This window comes from Mycteria americana, chromosome 17 (genome assembly GCF_035582795.1).
Source record: "Mycteria americana isolate JAX WOST 10 ecotype Jacksonville Zoo and Gardens chromosome 17, USCA_MyAme_1.0, whole genome shotgun sequence".
Lineage (NCBI taxonomy): Eukaryota > Metazoa > Chordata > Aves > Ciconiiformes > Ciconiidae > Mycteria > Mycteria americana.
In genome coordinates this window covers 7,264,554-7,290,319 of record NC_134381.1, presented here as the reverse complement: position 1 = coordinate 7,290,319, position 25,766 = coordinate 7,264,554, and the positions used below count along the sequence as shown (strand labels likewise).

At 38.2% G+C, this 25,766-nt stretch overlaps 1 protein-coding gene across 7 annotated transcripts in view; it reads right to left on the bottom strand.

The window, feature by feature from the left end:
- SPTAN1 (spectrin alpha, non-erythrocytic 1) overlaps positions 1 to 25,766 on the bottom strand; it is a 53,266-nt gene that overhangs the window by 26,642 nt on the left and 858 nt on the right. For 6 of the 7 annotated variants that reach the window (XM_075519723.1, XM_075519727.1, XM_075519725.1 and 3 more), the window contains exons 2-23: positions 23,290 to 23,340; positions 17,565 to 17,804; positions 16,816 to 16,941; positions 14,163 to 14,303; positions 12,863 to 13,009; positions 12,103 to 12,236; positions 11,229 to 11,373; positions 10,980 to 11,134; positions 9,505 to 9,640; positions 8,842 to 8,943; positions 7,939 to 8,076; positions 7,380 to 7,490; positions 6,840 to 6,917; positions 6,509 to 6,664; positions 5,955 to 6,159; positions 5,644 to 5,825; positions 4,579 to 4,822; positions 4,130 to 4,252; positions 3,112 to 3,329; positions 2,252 to 2,344; positions 1,748 to 1,882; positions 1,112 to 1,260 (exon numbers count right to left, since the gene is read on the bottom strand). In XM_075519723.1, the coding sequence (XP_075375838.1) occupies positions 1,112 to 1,260; positions 1,748 to 1,882; positions 2,252 to 2,344; positions 3,112 to 3,329; positions 4,130 to 4,252; positions 4,579 to 4,822; positions 5,644 to 5,825; positions 5,955 to 6,159; positions 6,509 to 6,664; positions 6,840 to 6,917; positions 7,380 to 7,490; positions 7,939 to 8,076; positions 8,842 to 8,943; positions 9,505 to 9,640; positions 10,980 to 11,134; positions 11,229 to 11,373; positions 12,103 to 12,236; positions 12,863 to 13,009; positions 14,163 to 14,303; positions 16,816 to 16,941; positions 17,565 to 17,804; positions 23,290 to 23,322 (3,191 nt within the window). In that variant the 5' untranslated portion in view covers positions 23,323 to 23,340. The remainder of the gene's footprint in view (positions 1 to 1,111; positions 1,261 to 1,747; positions 1,883 to 2,251; positions 2,345 to 3,111; positions 3,330 to 4,129; positions 4,253 to 4,578; positions 4,823 to 5,643; positions 5,826 to 5,954; positions 6,160 to 6,508; positions 6,665 to 6,839; positions 6,918 to 7,379; positions 7,491 to 7,938; positions 8,077 to 8,841; positions 8,944 to 9,504; positions 9,641 to 10,979; positions 11,135 to 11,228; positions 11,374 to 12,102; positions 12,237 to 12,862; positions 13,010 to 14,162; positions 14,304 to 16,815; positions 16,942 to 17,564; positions 17,805 to 23,289; positions 23,341 to 25,766) is intronic. The other variant, XM_075519724.1, reaches the window with a different exon arrangement.

Here is a 25,766-nt window from a genome sequence, read left to right as displayed (position 1 = left end):
GATTGTAAACTAAAGGGTGGTCCCCTCTCCTTGGCTCTAAAATAAGGCACCCCTGTTCTAGTTCTTAAAAGCAGCATGCAAACCTATAGAGAAAGTTACACATTATTAAAATCCTGAACAATGCGTCACAATTTTCCAGCATCCTTTCTTCTCACTGGTACAAGGGTTTTGGTTTGGTTTTTTTGGTTTGGGTTTTTTTTTGGTATGTTTTTTTTTTAATTATTATTTTTTAATTTATTTTTATTCTAGAGCTAAAGCTAGTAATTATTGTATGTCACTGTAATAACTGGTGACTCAAAACAACTGAGTGGGAAGAAATTCTCATGTAGAATGACAGTGTAGCTGTGCAAACAGATGGGAGTATGCATAAAACTTTCAGCTTTGGCTTCCAAGTGGCTTGATAAGATGAGCCAGTAGCTCACAGCTATCACCCACAGCCCTTGCCTGAACTAATCTACCACCACCATGTGCTTTATGGAGGATGTCATTACCAAGCAGCCATACAGTTTTCTCTATTTGCAATGGCATGTGCCTCTTTTAAAGGAATTAAAAAAAAAAAAAAAAAAAAAAGGAGGGGGGCACATTTTAGCCCATGTAATGGCAACAAATAATGGCACCACATTTCAGGAAAAAAAAGTAATGAGCTAGCATCAGAGTAGTTGCAGCTCCTAAGGAGGTCACCTCCAGAGGCAGCCCTATATAGGGAGGGTACTGTACTTTATGTAAACAAATTTAAGAAAGCTTTTCAAAACAGATCACACATTAAGAAGTGACAACTACAAATACAAGAGCTGCTTAGGACAGATATAACTCACAAACAAGTTTAAGTTGTTAGGTACAACAACAAAAGGAACACATAAAATACTGAAGTCAGACAGCAAGTTGAGCTCTAGTGTCATGAGTTTTACAGGTAAAAATGGGAAAAGCAACAAGAAAATCTAGAATAAGAATAAAACAACTCAATACGGTGCCCCTGGTAAAGGAGCCCCTTGTTTTGCTCCAATTAATTACTCCCTAGTATAAGAGGCATCAACCACTTCTGGCATATACGAGGCAAAGGCCAAGCCAGCAAATGCTGGATGGGTGTCATATCTCATCAGTTAGATCTTACTGGTTGTCAATCTGCTCCTGTCGCAATGCTATGCTGCCTTGCTCTTCCAGGAGATTCTCTCGGGATGCAGACTGGGCAGGATCTAGTTTTTTCACATAGGCAGCTGGTACAAAGCCCTGACGGTCATTAACTTCAACCTTCCACCAGTCCTGGAAAGAAAAAAAAAAAAGGAAAAAAAAAAGCAACCACTGTGAGCAAGCACCCAGCATAAAGTACGCTCAACAACTGAAAGCTGCAAATTAGAGGCTTCTATTAACACAAGAAAACCAGTGATGTTCACAACAGTTTGCTCTTTTCATGGAGATCATTTCAAACAAACAGTCTCTTGAAGACATCTAGGTCTTACTTCCATGTCTCCCCTTGTGTTTGGACAAAAATTCCTCAACAGTAGGGAAATAAGTTTTCTCACAGACACATGCCCTATAGCATATGTTGTTTATCTGACTTGGAACAGGAGTCATGAGAATGAGCTGAAGAGGTATGCTAAAGTGCTAAATGGCAACATGGACTAAATGTGCAAATTCTTTAAACTTCTTTGAATGCTCTTATTCAAAAAAACAAAACCAAAAACGCTCCACAGAACACACAACACCAAGTGAGCCAAGCAGCTCAGCAAACCAGACGGCAAGAGCATACCTTGTTGGTGCTGTTGAGTAAGGTGAGGATATCTCCCTTTTTCATAGTCACCTCCCGGGGACTCTTCTCTTGGTAATCATAGAGTGCCAGCACAAGCTCTTTGCCAGTTTCATCATCTGTGGGAGCAACTTGTTGCTAACAAAGAAGGAGCACAAGAAAAATGACTTGTTCCATGTTTATCACAATCAATGTAGTTGTCCTAAAAAATACTTCAGCCTTAAAGCTACTGTAGTGCCTTAAAATTATTCTTGTTGAAATAAATGTAATGCAGATAGACTTATTTTAGGTGCCGTCTGGGCTCAAACCTTGAAAACCACCACATTATACTGTTTTCTTCCAATGCAACACAGCTGCCTGTTATGATTATAAAACCAGACCACTAAATTTTGAGACAATCAATTACAGTCTGCAATAAGTTCTCAAAACCAAAAACTGTTATTAAGCTTTGTCTTTGCCTTCTGCTGACCCAAGAATTTTAGCAACATGATTAGCATCTTTCCTTACCCTGCATGACTGGGCCTGTTCCCTTAACGCCTGTATGCTACTGCCGTAAGCGGAAAGATCAGACATCAAAGCTTCATGTTTCTTCAGAAGAGCCTGAAAGCGAATGATAAAAACAACATGTACACCTAGCCATTTTACAAATGGCTTTAAATATATACTTTGGCTCCATACACAGGGAATGTGGGTTTTTCAGAGCTGCCAGTCTTGTGACTCTCATGAGAATAACTACTTCTATTTATTCACAGGCTAGATAGTGGTCCAAACGCTTCTTGTGCTTTTTCTCTACCTTATCTCAGACACATTCTTTTGTTCTGACCAGGAATACCACATATCACTCTGGAAATAGTGTTAAGTTTGAAAGTATGCCTTTAAACTGCACTTCATTTTGACGAAATGTCAGTCAGCAGTGTCTGGGATATGGTGTTTGACAGCAGAATGACACTAGGAAAATAACTCTAGACAAAACATTACTTCCAGACCAATGAACTACTGAAAACCAGACTAATACTGAAATGCAACATCACATGAGGAATTTGCTGATATTACCCTCATTATACTTTAAAAAAAAAAAAAAAACAAACACCACCCCCCCCCCCCCCAACTAACTATAAAAGAGTGAATACAAATGTAACATTTCCTTGCAATTGGTTTCACATACTGAACAGCAAAATTTCATGTGCGATAACTAAGACACAGGAAAAACTGTTATCTTTTGACTCTGAGCCAAAATTCAGCTTGATGCAAGAATCTTCTGCCTTTTTTCTTAAGAATCCTGAAATAAGCAGAGCTCCTTATTTTTTTACCACTGGACAAATCCTCGCTGTTTATGCAAAACTGATTCAAACAACAATCTCAAATACCTCAGCAGAGTCTTCATCTTTTCCATAGTCTGTACTGCCTACAATGGGCTCCTTTTCCCTCATCCAGGATTCTGCCTCATTAGCATCAGCAAAGTACTGCTGAGCTTGCAGGGAATCCTCTAGGTCTTGTCGACGCTGAGATGCTTTAGCCTTCAGAGAGTCCCATTTTTGGTTTAGCTCGTTCAACTTGATTTTCACATCTTCAGCTGCAAAATGTCCTAGGTAACAAAAAGACAGGGAACTGAAGGACTTAAAGAGACATAAATAATACACACTGAAAGATTACTTGTACTTCTTGAAAGTCACAGAAACTGGACCTGTTTAAACCTATGTAGCCTATTCTGACTAGAATAATGAAAGCACAACTCAGCCTGTCCTTTTGCCTCAGACTGGAAAACACTGTACCTGTCAATCAAACTGTACTAGGAATATTTGAATCACAAAGAACAAAACAAGACACATTATAACACTTCTTCTCAATGATGAAACAGGAAAGGTCATTCTCTTTCCAGTGGCAGAGTTTTGACAACAGACAAATATTATTTCAGACCTGCATTCTGAATCCTGGAATTGGGGAAATTTTTTTTAGTATTCTGGTGTTAAGAACACCCAGTCAGAAATAAAGATAGGTACTTATTTAATTTAAAAGCAGGAATGACCCTTACTGTCTTTGTGGAGGATCAACTCTCACATCATGATTATATATCTCAGACACAAGCCTTTAATAGATTTAAAAATGAAGACTAAACATCACAGGCACAAAGCTGTTCAATACAAGGCTCATATGTGTTTGCCAAGAGCAGATGGAGATCTGTGACAATCGTGACAGGTTCCCATCAAGGAATCTATTTTTATTTTCAGGTGAAAGAATGACCAGAAGTTCATCCTGCTAGCAGGTACCTGTCTACTGCCTGGATAAAAACAGGCAGTGATTCTTAATTGTACAGGGCCAGAGAACAAAGTCCAGCACAAAGACTTGGATTTCTGAAAGAGGAAGAGTTAAAAAACATTGACATACCCTCTTCTACCATAGCATTTCCTTTCTGTGTGACTGCTTTAATGCGGGGCTCATGGCCTGCAATTTCTGCCTGCAAAGCCTGGTGCTTCTTTAGCAGATTCTGGACACCAATTAAGTCCTTGCCTGGAAAGATATAAAATAGTTAAATCGGCTAATTCAGAGTCATTAGACTAAACAAAAATTTCAAGGAAGCTGTAACCAGGGGTAGACAAACTTGCAGAATAAGTACTATCACAATGAAGACAGAGAACTATGAAAACTACATTACCCACTGGAACTGTAGAAGTAACGTAACAGTTAAAGAACCACAGGTGATGGCAAATATGTAACTCCAGGTAATGTTCATTACAGTAACATTTCAGAAATTTCCAGGGAATGTTCAATAAAAAGACAAGTTATAACAGAGCAATTCTGACATCTAAATCCTGGAGATAGCGGGATGGACCGACCTCGGTTTGTTGAAGCTGCAATAGGTTCTTTTTCCCTAATCCAGGTTTCTTCGTCCTCAATGTCACGGAAAAGCTGCTGCAGGCGAAGAGAATCTGCAAGTTTCTGCTTGCGAGCTACCATAGGATCCTTTAGAGCTTCGTAACGAGCTACTAAAGCTTCTTGTTTCTTCTTGATATTGTCAGCATCGAAGTGCCCAGCATCTTGGAACTGGCGTGCCTGGATGGTAATGCCATCTATACGATCCTAAAATTAATTCAGCAATAGCATTATGTCAGAATGTCTGTAAGATAGCTGCAGTGACCAAAAACATTTGAAGAGTATTTTCAGGTCTTAGCTAATAAGTTTTGTTGTGACAGGAGAACCTCAGCTGCACACTGCCAGTGCAATAAGTCTGGTAATAATTAAGTCCTGGATAATATTCAACACATTATGTAAATGTAATTGGTTTTAATCTGCCAATTTCACAAAACAAACAAAAGATTTTTGAAACTACATTAACTTTACAGATGTGCTACTCTAGATGAACCACTTTTAAATTGTTAACTGATAATTCCAGTTGCGGGAAACCAGATTTTGTTGATTTTCTCGCTGTGGATTTAATTCCCCTAAAGATCATTTGCAAACATAGGAACCATTTGCTGTGAAGTTCTATATTTAAAAACTGATCTGTTCTCCCTCCCCTCCCATTTCTTAGAGCTATATGAAAACAAACCAAAGAAGAATAAGCTGTTCGCAAATGGAGAGTCTAAGGGGAATTATTTCCTACCCAAAGCACAGCACATCTTTTTAAGTTGGTATTCATGGCACAAAACAAGGCTGCGCTGTCAGCAGGCCACAGTATGGAATCGTTTTACTTTTTCAAGGAGCTAATTTTGCCAAAGTCATGAAGATATTGTTCTTAGAGACATACAATTTACATTTCAGCTCAAAATGATTTCTGATAAATAAACTGTAAAGCCTAAAGCTACATAAATTATGAAAATACAGACCTGCTAAGGTCTCTGGAGTAAGTATTTTTGAGTGAGCAGATCTGAAAGGGCAGGAAGACAAATTATTTCCCTTACCTGATGGGCAGCAACATCTGCCTCTAGCAGGGCATGTTTCTTCTGAAGATTCTGAACATTAGTAAGATCTTTTCCATAATCATCGGAAGCCAAGTGTCCCTCTACTTCATACAGCCACAGCTCAATGTCTTCCACATTGCGATTAAACTGCTGCTGTTGATTGGCTTCACGCAGTTTTATACCTGACCAAGACAGAGTGGCAAGAGGAAAAGATGACTTATATTTTCCACTTCATTTAATTCACTTCCTGTCTTCTGCCGGCTAAACTCTCTAGAAAAAGAATTGCCTGTATTCTTCTGAGCAAGTCATACCTTTGAGCTCAGTGGCCTCCAGAAGTTTTTTCCACAAGCTGATAACTTCATTCATGCGAGCTGCCACTTCATCAGATGCATAGTGATTGACATCAATCAACTTCTGGCCAGCTTTCTCCAGTGCATCAATACGACTCTGATTAGCAGAGAGCTCTGCTTCAAAAGCCTGATGTTTCTGAACTTTACCCTGCAAGTTTGATGGATCCTACAGATGAAGAAAGAATAAGAACCTTTCAATCCAAAATTAGTATGTATAGGTCTCTGAAAAATTTTAAAAATTAGACTACATTCACATACATGCCAAGATGACACAAAACGATTTGGTGCCAAAAATATGCCTTTGAAATCAGAACACTTAAGCTGTTGAATAAGTACGATTACAGCGTGATGGGAAAATCCCCCTTTGGTCAGGGAGAAACTGCAATTCCTCCTGTTGCCATTAACACTGCCTACTATCAGCAACATTTTGGCTGACACTACTTCATATCATTAGAGTGATTACAATAAGCCTGGTATTGCCTTGAAATGACTCTAACGTTTGTCTTTGTGTTTACCTTGTACGCCTCATCTGTTGCAGTTTTCATTTTTTCATTAACCCAACTCTTTAGCTCATCAGAGTCTCGGAAAAACTGCTGCAGATGGAAAGAATCTGCAAGTTGAGCACGACGGTACATAGCTCTTTCATGAAGGGCATTTCGGCGGCTCAGCAGCTGAAAAAAAAGCAAGTAAAAGTTTTTAAATTCTTCAAGCTTGTAAGAAACACCACTGTATCTGTACTTTTGGGAGGGCTCCACTGACTTATCCTATATTGCAGTCATACCACTTAAAATAATAAAGCAGAACATGATTTAAAGTCTACAGTCTGTATCTACTTTAGATACTTACAGCATCTCTGCGTGTAGCAACATCATCCATGGCATAATGGTTATTCTGAATCAATTTAGTAGCAAACTCATCTAATGCCTAAAGAGAAAACAGTTTTCCATTTACTTGGTGTAATAAAAATTGTTTGCGCAAGTTTACTTAGTAGATTAATTCTCAAAAGTTTATCACAGTAAAACTAACAGAAAGCTGTTAAGATAGCTAGTTACACCCTTTTGTATCTGTACCATCATCTTACATGTAGAAGAGTGCAGATTTTTGACAAATCTTCATCCACATGTGTGCTGCCATGATATGCAAGCACTGGGTTACTCAGCTCTCTGAGGCAGCAATCAAGCCCTATCCTATCTTTTCCATTATTTTCCATTTTAGAGACAATACACGTAATTTAGAGATAATACACCCTGCATTAACAGTGGATAATTCTGCAGAGCAAACCCCATTCCTCCTCTGTCATCCTCCAGCAGTATCTCCTCTCCAGTCAACAAATTCACTTGTTTTATTTCTTGCCCATTTAGTGATCACCTAATGTAAATGTCTTACTGTGATTTTCTCCTCTTGGGCACTTAGGGATTTCTCAAAGTCTTCATGCTTCTTTAGAAGAGCCTCCACACTATCCAGAGAATCGCCAAGGTCTTCATTCAGCAGAAATGCCTAAAGTAAGGAAACAAACACGTTTTTATGTTTCCATGCTCAGCTGCTCTAAGTCAACTCAAGCATGGCCAGTGATGTTTCCTACCATATGATATTATTGAAAAGTAAAGGATGATATACTGGGATGGTGTTCCCTGTATGCCTCTAACAGCCAAATGTTCTGAATAATTCTTTTTAGCTTCTTATTCAAACAGCATTTTACAAGAGTTAACACACATAAAAGCAATCTCAAGCTAACTTGTCACAACTAATAGTTTCAGCGTTAGATGGAAACAGTCATTGTAGCAGCTTGGGCAGTCAGATAAATAACTCTGCACAGCACCCTGCTCATTAGTGCATGTTTAGTGGCAGTCACTGCCACTAGTAAATACCAATAGTTTAAGTCTGCAGAAGACTAGCCAGAAATGAAAATCAACCATATCTGGAGAGTTCAAAGATATGCCCTCACTTCTTGTTTGCTCATCCAGTTGTCAACTTGTTCAGTATCTCTGTAGAAAAGCTGCAGGTCCATGCACTGTTCGTACTGTTGTCTGCGAAGCTCCCATAGTTCTAGCAAGGCAGATCTTTCATCCGAGAGGACAGTCAGCTAATGGATTGGGAGGAGGAATATACAACAATTTTATTTAACAGTCTGGTTCATTTCCATCTCAATGTAAAATCAAGTTGTGACTCTAAAAAAGCAGTTAGCACTGGACTGAAAATGACCTCCTGTGTAAAGAGTCATTCTCCTGTTACTGATATCATCATCCTCATACAGGGCAAGCCTTTTCTCAGCTTATCAAGCTTAAGCGGTGGCTACAACCTTCTGACTTCAGTCAGAAACCTCTCCTTTTCCAAATTAAATCTACACAGAGATATTTAATGGACAACCGCTCCTTTGTGACTGCAGACCTATTCGTAAGAGAAGCTCTGCAGCAAACCATCCTGCCCTCTCAGCATCTGAAATCCCTTTGGTCCACTCTCACAGCATTTGAACTGTCCGATTGACCAATGTTTCAGTATGCGGCTTCATGAGAGGCCCCATTAGTTGGAAAACCAAAGTTTAGAAATACTAAATATTTACTGACACTTCTGATGGCAAACCTAAACTTAAGATACCATTTTTCTTCTGGAGGAAAGATATACTAATAGTTCCTAATAGATAGTACTAATAGTCCTAATAGTTCCTACTAACAGATAGGCAGAAGCTGTCGATTTGAGAATGAAAGTGCACATTAAACACATGAAAAAAGCCCTGTAACCTAGAGGGACGATACTTTGCAGCTGACAATCTTAACAAGAAATTAACTTTTAATAAGGGACACAGAAGAAAGAGACAAAATTCTTCTAGGAGCTCTTGCTCTCAACTTACCTTTTCTTTAACTTCATCAGAAGCATAGTGCCCAGCAGCAAGCAAAGCCTGGCCAGATTCATCAGCAGATTTGAAGCTATCTTCATGGGCATCAATTTCTCCCTATGAAAGTGGACATGAATAAGCTGTTACCAAAATTCATCTTAGAACAGAGTGTCAGAATACGAAAACTACTACTGAAAATAAAAGAGAGACAACAGTCTGGACACCTGAATGATAAACGTTCAACTATCTTTAAATACGTTACATTTAACATGAAGACTAGAATGAAATGTATTACCTTACAATGCAGATAAGGTAAGTATAAATTCATATGTTAAAATGAAACTAAAGGTTGGTTTTAAGCTGCACTCTTTCTGCTTACTTACAGCAATTCCTCATGATGGAGAAATAAAACAGTCGTCAGTCCAGAGGACTGCTATTAGGTCTAATTATTTTTTATAAACTATTATAATAAGCATTCTTAAATATTTATTAGTGTATATCTACTATCAAGAAACAAAGTAAAATATTAACTCAGGACAGTAATCTAGTACTGCATTAGTTGCGCGACTAAAGGATTCTAGTGATACAACATCAGCAATTCTGACTCAGAGACTGTGTTAGACACACAAATCAGTTGTTGAGGGTTGCTGACTGGATTTGGCTGTATAACCATCATACCTTATGTTCCTGATGTCTATCTAGAAGGGCTTCTGCTCCAGCCACGTCATTGGCAAGTTCATCAGCATTTATCAGAGCCTTCATCTCAGTCACCCAGCTGGTGAGGTCTCGGAAGTCCGCAAGAAAGCGCTGCAGCCTTCGGAAAGCAAAAGAAAAAATGGTTCAGAATGATTTTTTTTTTTTGCATAGTTTCTCCATCCTTACCCCACAGAAAGGGTTACAAACATAAAAGCTGTTCCTCAAATAGAAACAAACAAGACAATACCAAAATGCAATCAGAATATTAAATAACTAAATATGCTCTCAATCAAAAGTAGCAGCCTTTTAAAGTTAGGAAAATGCTAGGTTCAAAATCAATTTCTCAAAGACATGTTTTGCATATAACTTATATCAAAAGTAAAAGGAATATTCCTAACTACAAGCCTGTATGTTGAAGACAACAGAAATCAAAAGATAGTTCTCAAGCAGAGTGTTTCAGGATAGCCCATGGGACTGCTTCTGTCACAACCATAACACAGCGCACGGTGTGTGTGTGTGTGCGCGCGTAACTGTGCCTCAGCCTTAAAACAACAAACAAACAAATTCTCAGATTCCTTTCAGCATGCCTTTACAGTTATTGCCTTTGGCATGTGCTTAACACTTATCAGCAAGAGTGATCAGTTTCTGTCTCCCTTTTAAATTTGCTGTTAATTGATCTGAAGAGATTATGACAGGGAAGGCGAAGGAAAAATTATTACTTGTGTGGGTCTCCACCACCATAAATCTTGCAACATGGGAGGTAACAAACAGCAGAAAAACAAAACCAGAAAGGATGTAAACTAACCACCATATTAGGATAAGCTGCTTTTTACTATGGCTGGATGTAAACTAACCACCATATTAGGATAAGCTGCTTTTTACTATGGCTTCTCAATAGTGATCTAACAGATTATGTTTCATAGACACAACCAAGCTAGTAGAGAAACAAGATTGGATGAAGGCAAATCCCACGGCAACAAAGCAACTATCACAGAAACGGATACTTCATTTAGTCTAGGACAATACATCAAACAGTATACCATACTTTAGTCTTCACAGAGAATCATAAGGACTCCATAGTGAACAGATTTGTAATACGTGTATTAAAAAAACCCCACCAAAACTAAGATATAGTCAGATAATGTACTTCAAAATGCAGATATCAACTCAGATGGGAAAAAAAAGGCAAACATCCTAAAACATCAAGGTGTCTATTTTCATAATTGATCCACAGCCAGAGAATGACCAAAAGCTGTAAGGATTTATTTATCATATAAATATTTCTTTTACTACAAGAAGTTATTGTAAAATATAATTTGGTGAACAAGACTGCTTCTTAAAATGCTAGAATCGTCCAAAAATTTTGGAAGCAGCATCCCTTTTTCTTCTCCTCCCAAGAGCCCTCTGTCAAATTTGAATAAGGAAGAAAGGTCATTTCAGCATGAGAGTATTCCTACCTGTAGGAGTCATTAAGGCGAGCATGCCTCTCTGCTGCCAGAGTTCGGATCTGTTCCCAGTTGGCAATCAGCTCCTCCCGTTTCACTTGAATTTGAGAAGCATTTATTGGGTGAGACTGCTGCAAACGGTCAGCTTCTGCACAAAGGGCCTTAACCTAAACCCAGTCACAAACAGTGAGTAAGCTTCTAGCCTTTTACAAGCAGGTTACCTCATTTAAATTGTAGGTAAAGTGCATCTTGTATGGGTACCTTATCTTCCAGAGCTGCAAGATCTCTTTCCAGGCCTTCATGCTTACGCAATAAAGCCTGCACACTGGCTAAGTCTCTGCCAAAATCGTCTGAGGCCATCAACTGCCCTTTCTCCTTAATCCAGCTGATTGTTTCATCCACATCCCTTTAAAACAAAGCACAAATTGAAAGCAGTCTATCTTGTATGGAAAAAGGAAGAAAGCAGGATGTTTTCTTGTATGTATGCCAGACATAATGGCATACAAACCCATACATATAAACACTGCAGCCAACTACAATCATCCTTTAAAAAAAAAAAAAAAAAACCAAACCAAAAAACACACTAAAAAATTAGACTTTTTTTTCTTTTTTTTTTTTTTAAATCTCAAAAAACCTTGAAGTATATTGGCAGGCCATTCTTCAGACGGTGTCACCAGAACAAGGAATTATAGCATCACTGAGCACCATCACCTCATAGGTCCATTTCCCACTCTGGACCCTTCTCCAACTTAATTACAGCAAATCTCAAAATGCTGTCAATGAAGATGAGGATAGAAAGATGCTGCTCAAAGACCCCCCAGAACAACTGGACTGACATCCACCTGACAACACCCCCCCGCCTCCCCTTTTAAGGCTCATCTAGGACAGAATTGGGGGAAAAAGCCCTCGGAGGAACAGGAAACAAAACTGCCAAGTGTTGAAAAGCTAAATCAGAATGTCTATTCTAAGCTAGTTCTAGAACAACAAGGTCCTCATTCAACAAGTCACGAGGAAGAGTAAAGTAAAAACATAACAGACAACAGTAGCTCTTCTCATAATATTGTATGCAGCTGAATGCATCACTAAACATCCCCGCAATATTACATCACTTCAGCAGATCCAGCCAAGATCATACCTGTTGAAGCGCTGAACTTCAGCTGCCCCAAAGAGTTTTCCTTGCCTCTGAAGGGCAAGCCCCTTAAGACGCTGCCAGCTTGCATTTACTTCATCCTGTTTGGACTTTATCAGTTCCTCTTCAGGGTGTTGTTCCTAGCGAGCAAAGGAAAAATGCTAATTTTCACGTGTTCTGTGATTTTACATCCATTGACAAAACCTCGAAACACTGCTGTTTTTCAAGAGATCAACTTATAACAAGTGTACTTTCCAGATGATCACTCAATTTGATAGTTTTCCTGAAACCTCACTGTATAAACATTCAATATTCTTGCAGTAGTTTAAGTTTCCCTATGCACTAATTAGTCAACAGGAAGAGGGCTGTAAACAGAATCTTTTATTCCTGGAATACAATACTTCCTGCCCTGTCTCCATCCTTGATCAAGCCCCAGATGACATACCAGAAGAAAAGATATATTAATCCTGGTTGTCCAAGGCAAATACATTTAACCCCAAATACAACAGTTTCTCTTACTAATCACTACTCTCCACATTTTCAGGAACATTCTCAGCTGGGGCAGTTACTCAAGCTGTTCAGCAGAAGCACAAGTGAGTCAAATGACGTCCATTTAATATTAAGATAGCAAGGATCTAGGCGCACATAGAGTAAAACTTAAAGATCTGCTACCAAACCAGGGGGAAAAAGAGGAAGTTGCAGACAAAAGCTTACTGTGTTATACCAGACTTGCCAAGAGAGACTTTCAACACACATGAATGTTTACCTGGATAAGTTTGCCAGCAAACTGGTTCACTTCATTTACTCTTTCCTCATGAGCTGCAAGGTCTGTCTGGAACTCTTCAAACTTCTTTTGCAAAACTTCAACGTGCTCCAAGTCCTGCCCAAGCTCTTCTGAGGTCACTATTGCTTCCTAGCACATTGAGGAAAAAAAAACCCACCTCAATTTCAGTATAAGCTATGGGAAATCACTACTAGAAATCAGGAAGCAAACTGTCCTAATTCTGAATAGGTCAAAGATAGTTACCATCGCTGTGTTTGAAGTCAGATTTAAAACTATAATGTTTCCTCCTTTAAACTCCACTCCCCCCGCCAACATCTTTCCATTATTGCAGAAAACATGCAAGATCACTAAGGGTATTTTTCATCTTGATTGCTCTTATTAATTTTTCAAGTTATTGAATATAACCAATTCTACTACCACAAGTTTTCTCTTCTGTGCACGATCACTATTACAATAACCTAAATTACTGAAAGAAAATATGCACAGAAAAAGCATACTTTAAAAACTACAAAATAATTGCCCATGCTATTTTGGAGTACACACAGTGACTAGAATTTGTTTACATTTTTAGATTGTTTACGGGCATTTGCTGTAGGCTTCTGATGAAAGATTGCTTTATGAAAAGCGCACCGCCATATTCAGTAACAGTTATGCAGGGTTTATAGTTTGAACCCACAGTGACACAAAATAGAAACCCATCATTAAGAAAACCTATACAATCATTTTGTGGCTTTTTTTTTTTGATAGTGTGGTTTGTGGTCTGTTTCCTCAGAGTTCAAAGAATCAAGAGCCAACAGTTCTCTTGCAGCAAATGTCCTTACAATGTATATCTCAAGATATTCCAATCATTAAGTAATTATGTACACACTGCTTGCTGGTTAGGCTGGCTACTTTCTATAACAGATCATTTAGAACATTTCTAAAAAACGTTTGCTTTTACATGTTGTAGACTTCCCTTACAGGAAACATGAATTTGATTACTATGAGAAACGTGAATGTGTCCTCAAAGCACAGAAAGAATTGATTATGTTTAACTATGCTCTCCAACACACAGGCTTCCTCCCTTAGTCTAGTACCTTTTTTTTGTGGCTGCAAAAGAAGGACTCGTAGTTTGCATACCTACTGCTTATACAATATGAATAACCTAAATAAAACATATAGGTGCCTTTAAAAGCTCTCTGTGACTAGTGGAACTCCAGCAACTATATGCTGATAGAATATTTCCACACAAACACATCAAATTTCCCATCAAGAACACAGTAAAGGTAGGTAATAATTATACCTTGTCATTGATCCAGTCCAAGACATCTTCACATTCCCGTAAGTATTGCACCAGCTTCTGTGCTTGCAACAGTTTGACTCCCTTCTCTCTCATCTTTTCCAACAGTAATTCCCATAGTCGGTGCAGCTCCTGCAACCGAGTCTAGAACAATAGGATGTTGTTACTAAAATCCTGTATCAGAGAAGATTAGATTTACTCCCTTCCTGACCTTAACAGAAGATTTTTTTTCCCCCAAAGTTGTACATCCTAAACCTTACTTCAGACAAAAGGTGGACAAACCTCATAACAATTTCATCTCCAGTCATTAGTTTTCAAATGGTGTAAAGTGCTGTAACAACACAAAACTAGAAATTACTGAGTATTTAATTTGTTATTAATTAATGAAGCTATGTTAATTAATAACACTTGTTATTAATTAATGAAGCTATCAAATAGCTATGCGTACATAACTGCGAGGTAAACATTTTGAGATAAAATTTTAAATTCTATGGTAGTGTGAAGTCAGACCAAAAATTTGCTGCTGTCCCCTTCAAACGTTCACTCTTTTACATGGAAGTCAACTCCCAGTAAGCGAATCTCGTCTTCATTTTGGAATTTATTTCTATTTAAGACCACACATTTTAGCACTAGTCAGTTAATATATTTAGCCCACATTGTTAAGTAACGTAACACTGAAATACTAGGAGCAATTACTAGATTTAATATTGAGTCTCTCTCTGGCTGCACTCTGCCTTTCAAAACTGTCGGGAGCAACCATAAATTTTATAGACAATTAAAAGAAAAACCACACTCCCACACAGAAACACAACTTGCAAAACAGGAAAGTATCTGCTCCACCCATCATCTATAACGCTTTGCTCATCGAGATCTGAAACTTGAAAGTCACGCTAGAGAAGCTTTTGAACATCTAGCATGGGCGGATACCCATGTAATCCATTTAGAAAGTTCAGTTAGGTAGGGCTCAAGAGAGGAAAGAGCTCACACAACTATTTCCTAGCACTGCCCAAAAGGATACTGCAAACTGTCAACCAAGGAAGAAAGAAGACATTGCAAAAAGAAGTTGCACTGCACAGCCAAAAGTTTCACCTACTCGTATGTGGAACCCAACTTGGGTAGCCGTTACTATTGGGCGCTGTGCAGTCCGGTATGGCGTGAAAGACTGAACCATTAAAAGGCAAATTACCACTCCAAACAGAACACAAATAACAACGTATATTAAGCAGCTAAGACACAGTATTATTTAAGATCACCCAACTGCAAAGCATTTTTTTTTTTTTATTTATGGTAAAGATTATACGATCACAATGAAATTTCTAAAATAATCATTACCTTAGGGGTTTTTTATTATATAATGTATTAAAAAAAAGACTGCTTTTCTTAGTCACCATCTTAGTTACAACGAAATTAACTTATCAGTTAAGTTGATAATCACTACAAAAATATCACAAGAGTTCTCCTTCTGAAAAGTTACAACAGCTCACATCCAAATCTTATAAAGGAAAAAGCTTTAAACAACTCTAAGGAGACTTCTTTGCATTGAAGAAAAATGTAGCCATAACTGACACTGAAACAACTGAGGCCCAGAAACAGCAGATTTAACAAAATGAGTCCTAGAGAAGAAGCTGGTATGGAGAACAAAAATAAGTGTTTACTGGTGGGGTATGCACATGTATGTGTGTGCACATGTGTGTGGGAATAAGAGAGAAAATGCTAACATAACCAGAGAAAAATGAGAATACATAGGAGAAGGAGTAAAAGATAACTCTCAAGTCAAGTCATTGCTTAAAATCTACAGTTTGCTCAGAGATTTTAAAACATTGATAATCACTCAAATACTGTCAAATGTAAACCTATCTAGTGCAGCAGCAAAGATTTTAAAAATACATGTGTCATTGCATTACACAGGTTGGGAGATTTAGAGAGAAAGACAAAAATAACAGTAGATCTCAGAAAAGGATTTGAAGAAAGCTTACTGCTTGTTATTGGGGAAGCAGCTGTCCTAAGAGATGTTCGCTGCCAGATAAACAGAGCAGACAGAGCACTGTACTTGGAGTTCACAGAAAAAGCCGTGGAACGCCAATTCAAACAGATTTGAATGTATGGCCAGTACAACTTAACCAGAAAGTAAAGATCACCAGAGACCTGATCTGAGCCAGAGCACGTAGAAATGACATGTCTGAAGTTTACTGGTATGGTTGCTTGTGTATAATTATTATTGCAGAAAATTAAAATGCTATATATAAGCAAAAAAATGAGTGGTCCACAATGCCTGGTGTCAGGGATGTTAATTTGCTGCTTCTTGATATTGTGTCATTTTGGGAAGAACCAGAGTATAATTAATCATTTGCCTTGTGACTTTCAGCAATCTTTGAATTACCGATGATTTTCCAGTCCAAGTTCCTGGACTCCACTGGCAGACAGTTCACCTCAGAACTGGGTCCAAGAAAAGATATGAGCTGGGTACTCATGAAAGAGAAAAATATCTGTAAATCTGTAAGCTTTACAAATACAAACTCTCTTGTGATTTCACTAATCAAATGCCTGTAGAATTTTAAAAAGTGTTTTGGAATAGAGAGTTATCCGTGCAATCTGCACAAAGTGTTTAAGGAAAAGCCTGTTGGGGGGGGGGGGGGGGGGGAGTTTTAAAACTCACTCTTATGGTTTCAGATGCAAAATGGCCTTCATTAATCATCTGATTTCCAGTCTCATCCAGTTTAACGATAGCCCCTGAATTGGCCTGCACCTCAGCTTCAAAGGCTTGGTGCTTCTGCAGCTTCCCCTACAAGTAAATCATCAAAGAACGTGACTGAGATTTGGTGCACAGCCCTCCTCCACATTTCCCAGCATCAAGATTTTTAGTGTTTTTAATGCATATTCAGTAGCGACAAACAAACAATAAAATAGCACAGTTGAAATCATAGCTGTACCATATGTTTCATGGGTGGATTCAAAAATCCCAATTTTAGTTATTGCATTATTGTGTTTACTCTTGTACACCAGAGTGTTCAAACATCTGAGAACCCATCAGCTAGTTCCACCCACACAAGTTAATTTTCTACAAATACCTTTTTTTGTGGCAGCAATAAGAGTTAATTCACGTTTATTTACAGAGCCAAAGTGTCCAACAAATTCTAGGATTAAACAAAGCTGGTTTTACACTACATTGCACTGTGTAACTTTTTCTATGCTGATTTAGCATCTAATGCATTATTAGAAATATTCCAATTATATCAGCAAAGAAACCAGTCTTTTGAAGAACACTTTGCAAGGCTGCAGGTATTTGCATCCACCTTTCTTCACCACTCTCAGATCAAGTTACATTTATGGATTTGTTCTATCCACATTGACCTGGTATGCCCTAATATTAATAGTACAGGAACATAAAATGGCAGGAGGACTTGCCTGTAAATTGCTTGGGTCTTTGTAATTTTCATCAGATGCTATCTGCAGTTTCTCTTGGATCCATTTTTCAAGCTCATCTGCATCTCGCTGGAAAAACTGGAATCGATAGGAATCTTCAAGTTTTTGGCGCCTTAGAGAAGATAGTTCCTTGAACCTGTGGTAACGGTCCAAAACTTGTTGACGCCTTTCTTGGATATCTTCTGCTGTTTCCAACACTTTTACACCACTCGGATCCATTTTCTGAAAGCCAAAAAAAATACATTTTGTATTATAAAACAAAGGTAGGAGAGGAGAAGATCCATGAAAGAAAAGCCTGCTTTTTTAAACTCACACATGGTTTACTTACAGTCTTACTCTGTGTGTGCAGGTATGTATATAAAATATAAATATTATACATATAAATAAATAAAAGCACACTTCTAGCAGAAAATAATGGGAAACGAGTATTTACAAAGACATTTAACATCTACTTGTTTTGGAAAAATATGGCTGCAATCATATAAAGGCTACATCATCTCAAACTGTAGCATGCAAGTATCTAATACAAATGTTAAAAATGTGTTTCTGCGCACATATATGTAGACATATAGACATAAAATGTTTCTTGTACAACATATAAAATCTGGAAACATTTTATTTAAAATACTCAATATAGATAAACTAAAGTAAGACTATTACTATTCTTCAAACAACAGCTAACTGGTCCACATAAATATGTATATAGACCTATCTATATACTATACATATATATACACACACACACCCCGTGTATGTGTGACTCCTCTCCTCTCTGTTCTCTGGGGCAATTAAAAAAAAAAAAAGTTACAAACCCACCCTGCTACTCCCAACATAACCTTTAAAAAGCCAATACAGAGGCTCACACTGCTTCACAGACCTGACCATAAACAAGTAAAGGAGCATTTCATATAACTAGCGATCTTGCTCTGATCACTTCGACTGAAAATCCTCGCGCATTGCTTTAGGTACTAAAACCTGTTATTGTTACCACAGACAGCAAAGAACTGACTACTGTTCTGCTTTATCTCCTTTCTATTAAAATTGGGATAACCTTTAATTTTCAGTTCCTAAACTTTCAGAAAGCAATTTGATTTTCAGTAAGAGATCTGTGCATTAGAACAGAACTGTAACACAAATTTAAAAAGTAGTATCATTATTGTCATTGGAGTTTGGACATTTACCCACTTATTTGACAACTCTGCATATCAAGAAGGTGTTGCAACAAACACTCCGTGCTTGAACAATTATGCAATTAATGTCTTGATGTACAAGTGTTTACATGTATAGCTCACTTAATGCTTTTATTATAAATTCTGTAAGCATCAAGCTGAATGTACTTCCCATCAATCCTATCAAAGATAGGGAAGAAACCCAGCCTACAACTGCATACTAAAAAGACTCGGGCAATCTCTTAAAATACAGCTTTAAATATTAAATTGATATTTAGTCATTAGTTAGCCGCATGCTTTAATTAGACACGTATCTTGCATAATCGTATGAAAAACTCCACAGGTTGGAAAGCGATCTATATGGCCGTGTTTTCTGTTTGGTTTCCAAGCACTTCTAAAGGGACCATCTGACAGAAAGGAACATATGGGGGCGAATTCACACATTCCCGAGCTCTCTTCCAACAGTCCCACCCTGCAAGAGGACAGCCATTTCAGCAGCAGTCGTTACTCCCATGAACTCTGAGCCCCAACTGCATTGCGGCAGTTTAAGGAAGGAAGGAAAATTCAGTTTTGCTTTCTTCTCCAGGCCTGGGCATTTCATTGATTATTGTCAAGATGGCAAGGAAAAAAAACAACAACCCAGTCTGTGTAGACTGTATTATATAAACGAAGTCCAGGTTTCATCTGGCAGCGGTACCAAAGGCTCCACTTGATTAGTGTATCTGAGTATTAAAAGATCAAAACCCTGAACATAACTTGAGCTCAACCACAGATATGTTTCCCTGAGAAAGCAGCTGTTTTTTCAAGCGCTCTTTCAAACAGCCTTTTCCCTCCAGGAGAGCAAGTTATGGCTAAAAAATTCCTTTCCTGCATTGTCACGCTGCGTTTGAATTCTGACAACACTTCTTTTAAACTGAATTGTGTTCAGGAATAACAAAGTGGCAGTTAGTCTGAATGTACTGCACAACTGTAGCCTGTCTCTCTGCTTATTCTGGTTATGAGCATTACCGGGAGAAAATGAAATCCTGGTTAGTCTTTGGGACACTGTACAGTCTTTTTGCTGTCAACTTATATTTCAGTATTAGAAATAACCTCCACAGTCCAAGTGATTTTAAATAACTTTAAATAATTTAAATTATTAAATTATGCAAATAATTAAATTATTTAAATTATCATTTAAATTATTTTTACATTTTAAAAAAACAACTAGGAGACCTCCTGTAATTTAGCCTGGTAGCTGGTTTGCCTCTCACCACACAAGTCCTGCAGTCTGGCTCATCTTTTTGCTGGAATTCATTAAAAGAAAGGCTCCTTTTATAACTACAGTAAGTCGAGCTAGTCAATTGTAAAAGAAGTGCTTTGGTCTAGCAATAATAGACTGTTCTTTCCTGCAGCAGATCAGCTGACGTCAGCAAGTCTGTGCTCTGCCAGAGCGCAATCAGCAGTCACCAGGGAGCTCTGAACTCAAAAGTCATCGATGCTGCAGAATGATGCAGTTTACCTCCGACGTTTTCATGCTCGAACTGCAGTACCCCCTTGAATACAAAGCAGTTCTCCAGGACGTTTCTAAACCTTCCTGGTTCAGCTACATCATTCAAAAGCGTCTATGATACACTTCTGCACCCCTAGCACAAGAACCACCAACAAGTTGCGCTTTATGTTTTTAACGTGAAAAACACAGCTCATATTGGGATGTACACGAATGCCCAGCCTGACCCCAGATAACTGGCCTTGTCCCCAGTGCTTGGGCAGAGACAACATTCCCACATCGCTGCTGCCTCCGGCCCCTCCCAGCGCTGCCTGTGCCGGCTGATAAGGTCAGGCAGAGCGAACCTTCCAGGCGGTGCGGGCAGGAGGAATGGCACCGGCCGGCTCCCGCCCAGAGCCTTGGCCTTCCAGACAGTCAAGGCAGACGTCATCGCAACGACGTCCCCAAACCAGCAGATCTGAACTGTCCTGAAGGCATTTGCTGGTGTACTTTTACGCTGTAAGACTAACTTTAGAAAGCCACTCGTCAGCTTAAGTCTAAGTTAAAAAAAAAAAAAAAAAAAAAAATCAGAAATGTTTCTTCACACTGTACCATTGTGGTGGCACTTAAAAAAAAAAAGCCAACAAAAAGAAGTTAATTTAAGACAAAAAAAACCCCAAACCAAAACAAACTTATTACTCTCATCCTTCAATCTAAAATGATTAGCCTTCCCCAGGCGATACAAATTATACATAAGGGTACACTAAAATTTGCATGGGACTATACAATTGCAGATATTTATAGACACTGCAGTGCAACAACAATGATGTCAGCAATATCATTCAGTTCGGGAAACAGCAGTATCGAGGTGGGTTAAACAGGAATTACAGCGGTGCCACCAGGGCAGACACGCATAAGAGCTGTCAGCATTTCCCTTACCAAAACATGTTTTTGGGGATTTAAAAACTTGAATGTAAAATATATTCAGCACTGTACAGAAGATGTTAGCGTATTTTTTAAAAACAATTACATGAAGCTTAAAGAATTAAACTCCTTTGCCTGAAAAGCAATGAGATATCCGTATATAAAGATCACTATCTTAAGATGTAGTAAAACAATGACTTTCTCTTAAGACAAGTCCTGATGTGCGTTACATACATTCAGCATACATGACCCTAGTCATAGCCTGTAATAGGAGTACTTTCCCTGTCAAAACACTCCCTGCTTCCCAAGTACGCACACATGAGCAGCTTGATGTATTTTTTTTGCATTCATCAATATCACACATCATAAGTCTTGTCAAAACAATGTTTAACTGATATTGGCTACTCCCTCCTGCCTCCCTCTTGGGGGACGGGAATGGATTGCTGATCTTTCTTCTTTAAGCAAAAAAAATTTAATTCTAATATTGGATGTGAAAATAACCTTCAAAAAGAAAGGACAGAGCTAAAAAAAAAAATAACGTACACTTTCCCAACTTTCATTTCTTCTGCTCACAGCTTCCTCAAAACGCTAGGGAATAAGTAAGCCACTATGTATATCTCAAACACACAAACACCACAACTGCCTAGTTTAGTTTAGTGCTAGGTTAGTACATACTAGCGCTGCAGGTAAATAAAAGAGAATCCTTCTGAAAAGTATGCACAGCACTGGCTCCTGCTCCTATGGAGGGAATTGCATGAGCATATTGTGGTACAAAGAAGTAACTGAAGGATGTCACGTCATATATACCCTTAACTAGGGATTTAAAACACAAAATTAATGCCCAGTCATTTGGTTTGTTATGAACTTAAATCTACAAAATAAAGACATTTTAAGGGTAGACTATGTGCAGCAGAAGCCTGTGCGCAAATACTCCCGGTTACTGTTAAGGAAGGGTCACCTACAGCCTCAAACCTCTACAAATCCCAAGCCAGAAAAATAAGTCAAGTGCTGCAGTACAAAAACCCAAGATGGGTTGAAGTCGCTGCTTAATGCTGTAGTCTCATACAGACTAACCGCAGCGCAGGTAAAATTCAAATAAGCCCCAAAATTTAAGTAGGTATCACAGGGACACAAAAAACGGTAGCATTAGAAGAAAAAAGAAAGGTAAATTATGTTTGAACTAAAGCAAGCTGCAAAGCTAGTGATTTAGGCTGATCACAGGGTTTGTGCACAGCCTTAACTATGCACTTTTGAAATACAGAAGACTATTAAAGACCTGTTCTTTTTTAGGCATTTAGTCTTAAAATTTTACTATTCAATACCACTATTCAAATAAGAGCAGTTGAATTGCATATCTGAATTTGATGCCTTTAAGTACAAGGGGTTTTTTGGCTTTGCTTTGTTTTTAATATCACCACAGACCTTTGATAAAACTATGCAGCTCTGGCAAGGACTGTGCTCTGGACTCCCGAGAAAGCAAATTACCTTGACTGCATTGCAGAAACGCAAAGTTTACAGGTAACGTGATCTTATATAATGAACCCCAGCATTTTCCATTCCCATTTGTTATCTTTCCATTGTCATTCTAATTGTAGTATAAACATTTACCTTACTATCCTTTCCAAACAAAATCTAGTTGCTTGTGTTACCCAGCTGAAGTTTAGTCCCTACATCCTATTTATTTTACCATTACTGAACAGAAAAGGACACAGATGTATAAACAGTTACACCACAACAATACAAGGATGATAAATTTGTGCAAGTGGATGGAAGAGGAACCAAAACCCACTTCAAATGCATCATGTTCAACAATGTAAATCTTATCCTGGTTGATTTTTAGATGCTGTAAGTGAAAAAGATACTGCTCAAGTGCTTTTTAAAACAAAAATCTCTTAGAAGATTAATCCACACCAAAGCCGACCATACTGAACTATAACTATAAAATGTTCACACATCATGCATCAGACAGAAATTAAGAAATTCAAAGTATTAAAGGAAAGGCAGATCAGACTCAACACTGAAGTACAAATAAAGCACTTGCTATACAGAACAAACTCTCACATGAATGGCTTTTTGTTACAAATAGGTCATTGCAATAGAGGCAGGCAAGTATGGTGCTGACACTTCATGCATTACGTAAAAATACCTGGACTTTGACTTTACGGAACGATGACAACATGATGGAGGAATGGAGAGTCTAAAAGGGAGGGGGAAATCAAGATAACATTCAACTAATGACTAGCATAAGGACATGGCTTAATTTTTTTTTTTTTAAGTACATATTCCATCACAGTACACATTTCATACTTTCCTTTTGGTTCCTTGGCACATACAACAATTTGGCCTTATTGTTACGCAAGCTATCATGAGCAACAGACCTGCCATGCAAAAAAGGTCACAAATATCAACAGGAAAACTTCATTACTTTGACAGGCACTAACCCTTCCAGTTAGTTAAAAAAACCCACTACCATAATCTGAAGGTCAAAACAGAAAGTAAAGGAAGTTATCTGGACTTGGCAAATGACGCTTCTTGCTACAGAGTAATCAAGTGGGGTGGCTTAACTTAAAGACACTCAGTAAGAAGGTTTTGAATATAAATATCTACAAAGATGTTTACTGTCAATTACCACAGTAAAAAATGGGCAAGTAGCAGTTGCAACAGAAGGTATTTTTTGAGATAGCTAATTACACAGCTCTTAAGTGTATCTAACCCACTGAATTTTTAGCTGAAAATTTCCTTGCCTCCCTAACCCTACATTTTCCCCATGAGTACGCTGCAGTCCCTGAAGCAGTTCATGGACAACTGCAGTTACATGCCTTTGTGCCTGCTGAAGCTAGTGCATATCTCTCGTGGCATTTGCATAGCTTAATGCGTATCAGTTGCAGCAGCAAGAAGGCAGCTTGCCAATCTATTTGATCCATGGTCAGCTATGGGAGCACAATGCCGGACTACGCTTGGCAATCTCCATCACCGGCATCTGCAGTCTGCTCCACCCCATTTTTCTGCTGCCTACACTCCAGGGACAAATGGAAAAAACAAACTCCCACGCTATACTAACATGCAGCGGAGAAAAGGGAGGAATTCGTATTATTTCCTCCAATACAGGGGAAGCAATTAATTGTCCCCAAAAAAGCAATGTATTTATGAATAAAACAATTACAACCCCATAAATACATTAAGTAGACAAAAATAAGGCAGCAAAGATACTAAGTTATTTGCATTAAATTACTAAGGTTAGTTATAAATGTAATAGTTGAGAAATAGGAATTTCACACCAAGAGGTTACCACCCTGTCTCGAGAGATTTAAGGCTTCTCCTACCTTTCTGCTGTAGAGGAGAAAAATGTGTAAAACACGCTTAAAAGACAGTCTTTGACATTCAACATTTTTGTTACTGTTGCCATCTTTTTTTTCTTATTAAAAAAACCCAACCACAAATATGTTTGCTAACTTCATCAACTATGGATCTCATAGAAGCATAACATCTAAATCTGATTTAAAAATAAAATTTCTATTTCAATCCGACCAATACGTATGGTATTTTTTTTTCCAACAGCAATGGAAATAAATTAATTCTTGTGAACAATGTAACCTGCTATCTTGGTTCAAGTATTTTCCACAGCTTAACAATTCCATTACTACAGATCCTGCATACAATGTAGCAGAAAGCATCCCATTTTCAATCTTTTGTTCGTTATTTTCTCTGCACAATTTACAAATAAGGACAAATGAAGATTTCATGGAAGAACTCATTGCCAGTTGCATTTAAATGCATAAAAATCACACAGTGGGATTTAATATTTGTTTTGAACAAATCTGAATCCCTGACCAAAGCCTTTCAGTGAATACAGTCATTGGAATCTTCTGGCACTTTGCTGAAAACAAAATGCCAAAAGAAAATGGATTTTTTTTTTTCCAGAAAGATACAGAACCATTTTGGGCTGAGGTTTTTTTTTTTTCCCTAATGTGTTCATTCGCCATCTCCAGACAACTGCTCTTCAGAACCTATTTAAATATGTATGAAAGACTGCTCAATAGTCACGTACATTTTAGACTGGAACACGTAGCTGTTTTATGATAAAATAGCTACTAAAAGTCTTAAACAGCCAACACAGACCTGCTGAAAAAACATAGTGATAATTGCTTATCCCTTTCCTTAAATATCAGGACAAATGATTACCCTATTGGTACGTATTTACAATTTAGCAATACAGATTTATATCATTGTAACCAGATGAGGTGTATGTGGGCAATGAATTGAGAAAAAAATGACTGTCATTACTTTGATTTACGTTCAATTTAAAAGAAAAAGTTAATCGGGGAGGAACAAATCCTGATTCTTTTATGAAGGAAACCGTACTGCTTGACCTATATACCAAAAGGACACATATATGAAAGGAACACAGGTTGGGAGGATTTCTTTTAAACGTCTTCCTGCTTGGCTGGACAACTCTGTTGTGCAAGCTATTTACGTGTTCGTCATTTCGCACAGCTAGCTATCTCCTTGAGGAAAGGGTTCTCCAGCCATCACTGAAACACCCAGCCCCTCGATCGCTCCCTTTTCTTCTCTCCCCTTACACGCACTCTTTGCTGCATCTCCTGACCTTGGACAGGGCTGGGC